The sequence below is a fragment of the Tupaia chinensis genome, unplaced genomic scaffold (genome assembly GCF_000334495.1).
Source record: "Tupaia chinensis unplaced genomic scaffold, TupChi_1.0 Scaffold000131_1, whole genome shotgun sequence".
Lineage (NCBI taxonomy): Eukaryota > Metazoa > Chordata > Mammalia > Scandentia > Tupaiidae > Tupaia > Tupaia belangeri.
In genome coordinates, this window is record NW_006159600.1 from 877,139 (window position 1) to 880,315 (window position 3,177).

Consider the following 3,177-nt stretch of genomic DNA (forward strand, 5'->3'; position numbering starts at 1 on the left):
GCGCCCGGCGTGAGTTTTAAGCCACTGGGTCTAGGACGCAAACTGCGGTCGACTACGTGGGAGTCCAGCGACATAGCCATTATGCTAACTGCAGGTTCCCCTCCATAAACTTTTTAAAGACTCCCCCATAAATGTATTGACACATAACATAACACCCCATAAATATGTACAATTATTATGTGTCAATGTAAAAAGAAGTTAAGGAGCCAGCAGGTGGCATGGTGGTTAAGGTGCTGGACTCCCACATGGCTGACTGTAGTTCAATTCCTGGGCCCGGTGACTTCCTTTCTCACTTTCCCTCATTCTCTGTCTCTTTCTGGTAAAATTAAAATAATAATAATAAATAAAATAAATACTTCTTTAAGAAAAAATAAAACAAAGTAAAGTTTTTTAAAAAGAAGTTTTCAGGCCACTGGTTGGCATGGTGATTAAGGTGCTGGACTCCCACATGGCTGACCGTGATTCGAGGCATGGACCTGGCAGCTTGCTTTCTCAATTTCTCTCTCTCTTTCTCTGTGTCTCTCCTGGTGAGCCCACATGCCCTGTAGCAAATTTTAAAATAATAATAATGATAAATAAAATTAAATAATTCTTAAAAAAAAAAAAGAAATTCTATCTTGTGATTCTTTTATCTTTCCTTATCACTCACCTGCACCCTCCTGCTTGGGAAGTTCAGAGCGGCTGGTTCTGAGAAAGAGAAAAACATGTGAGCTTGTGAGGTCTGAAGACCTTAGGGCGGGGTAAGGGCCAGTCACCGACGTGCATGTGGGGCGTCTGAAGACAGAAAGGAAGCTACCTCTGGCTGGCTTCTTCCTGGGATGAACCTGTAAGAAAATACAAGCAGGGGCGTACGAGTGGGCAACCTGCACCTCCCTCTCCCCTGCCCGGCCGTGTCAGCGCTCTCAGCTCACCGTGCTGCGTGAATCTGTAGATCAGGAAGACGCAGAGGAAGAGCAGCAAGATGGAGAGGCAGCTGAAGACGGTGACGAACATGACTCTGGTGTCTGGAGGGAGAAGGGCGTGGCAGAGACTCAGTGTGGTTCCGGAGACACACAGAGTTTAGCAGAACAGCTCAGAGCAGGCAGGCTGCCTCCAGCCTGGATCCACCACGGAGCTGGGGCTTCTGATCGCTTTGGGGTTCCCTTAACCTCCCCGAGCTTCTGCACTTCAGCTGCAAAGTGAGGAAAGCGACTGGCTTCTTATTTAAGTGGGGATGTATTCATGGGGTCTTCAAAAAGTTCACAGAAAATGCACATTATGAGGAACTGTGCATGGATTTCAAAAGTTATTTTTGCACCAAAATAAATACCTCCTTTAACTTTGCTTTTCCACCAACATTTTGAAGTTCCCTCACAACAATGCTTTGCATGTGGAAAACCCCCAATAAATGCTTCATCCATAGCAAGGTTTTGAAGGTTTTTGCCATAGGTCGTGTGCACTTGCCAGAGAGATACAGAGAGAAGGAAAGTGAGCAATCGTCCCTCGGGGGAGATGGCCATGTTGTAGTCCCTTCTCTTCCATTCTCCTCTCAGGACTTTGGGCATGCACACACACGTGCCCAGCTTGATTTTCGAACTACCAAGTCTGGGACTCAAACCTCTGTCAGCCATGTGGGAGTCCAGCACTTTACCTACCATGCCACCTGCTGGCCCCCCCATTGCAATGATTTTGCTCATTTTTGTGACTCACTTCTGTGCTATGTGCTTTGTACATGTTCTTTCTCATCTTGACAATAGGCACCTAAATTAACTATCCTCGTTTTGAAAATTCATAACTAAAGAAGTACCAGGAAGAAAAACGAATTGCCTAAAACCACACAGCCGATGGATTCGATGTCCAGGCATGACAACTTCTTAGGCCAGAGTACTGCAAAGCGAGAGTGTGTGCTGGGTACAGGAGGTGGAAACACTGGGACTGGCCCCTGAGAAGTGAGAGATGCGTTTTCTTTGTGTGGTCTTAAATATAATATTTACCGAGTTAAAAACAAATGCGCCCAGGACCAGCAGGTGGTGTAGTGGTTAAAGTGCTGGACTCCCATGTGGTCGACCCTGGTTTCACTCCTAGACTCAGTGGCTTGAAACTCACTGGGTGCATGTATGTGTGCGTGCCCAAGATCCCAAGAGGAGAATGGAGGAGAAGGGATTGCAGTGTGGCCATCTCCCCTGGAGGGTGATTTCTCGCTTTCTGTCTCTCTGTCTCTCTGGGGCTCTGGCAAGCACATGTGCACTATAGCAAAAATCTCTTAAAAAACAAAAAACCAAAAACCAACAAAACCCCACAAATGTCCCCTGGAGCCCTAGGTAATTACTTCAGTCCGTAAGATGAGTTCATGCTGTCTTTGCTCCTGACTGACTCTGCACTGTGATCACGGTCCTGCAGAGACCACATGGTGACAGCCTTAATTGCTCACCTTTGGCAAGACACCATGATGAGTACCACACGAGCTCCGGGGTCCTCGGCGTTCTCTGTCTCGAGGTCTTTACCCAGAACAGCCCTGACAACCACCGCCTGCTCTGGACCTTGAGACTACGCGGAACCAGGAAAGCGGCACCGCCATCCAGTAAGCTCGCAGAAGCTGTCGGTTTTATCTACCTAGGGTTTCGTCTGTCTACAGTGTCCACCTACCTACCCGAAACGAGGCTCCTTCCTAATTGGTAGCAAGAACCGTGGAGAGAGGAGGCTTTGGACTAGGACACCCTGGGGCTCTAGTCCTGGTCCCCCACGTACAGGCTGTGCGTGTCCCTCCCCTCTCTCCCAGAAGAGGTTGTTCCTTGGTTAGATAGAAGGAAGGTGTGAGGGAGCTAATGATGCCTAACTCGGGGAGCTGGGAACCACGAGAAATGCTGGCGTTGAGCTCTCGGTCTTGAGCCGCTCACTGCGTGGGGTGATGGCTGTCACCGAAGATCGCTTTCCCAGCCGACGCCGCGCCACTCCGCCTCGCTGTGTGGCAGATGCCGCTGCTCTCCAGCCCCTGTCCCCAGACCGCGTTTCCATTTTCACGCTCTCTAGGACACCTGCATTTCCTCATGGCGGGATGCAGGAATGTCCTGGGATTCAGGAGCCCCAGGGGCACCCCTGTTGTGGGGAACATCTCAGCTCCCTGGTCTCCCTGACTTGTGTACTTCTCTGTCTCCAGGACTCTTCTGCAGGATTGGGCAAAAAATACCAGAGGAGCGC

The 3,177-nt window shown here is 49.4% G+C and overlaps 1 protein-coding gene across 6 annotated transcripts in view; it reads right to left on the reverse strand.

The window, feature by feature from the left end:
- Positions 1–3,177, reverse strand: part of VSTM1 (V-set and transmembrane domain containing 1) — a 23,844-nt gene that overhangs the window by 3,728 nt on the left and 16,939 nt on the right. For 5 of the 6 annotated variants that reach the window (XR_003548785.1, XM_006144733.3, XM_027770391.1 and 2 more), the window contains 3 exons: positions 912–1,004; positions 797–824; positions 650–687 (listed from right to left, as the gene is read on the reverse strand). Coding sequence is in view for 4 of the 6 variants with exons in the window: in XM_006144733.3 (XP_006144795.1) it covers positions 650–687; positions 797–824; positions 912–1,004 (159 nt within the window). In the remaining 2 variants the exon portion in view is untranslated. Of the gene's footprint in view, positions 1–649; positions 688–796; positions 825–911; positions 1,005–3,177 lie in introns of those variants that run through there. The other variant, XR_003548786.1, reaches the window with a different exon arrangement.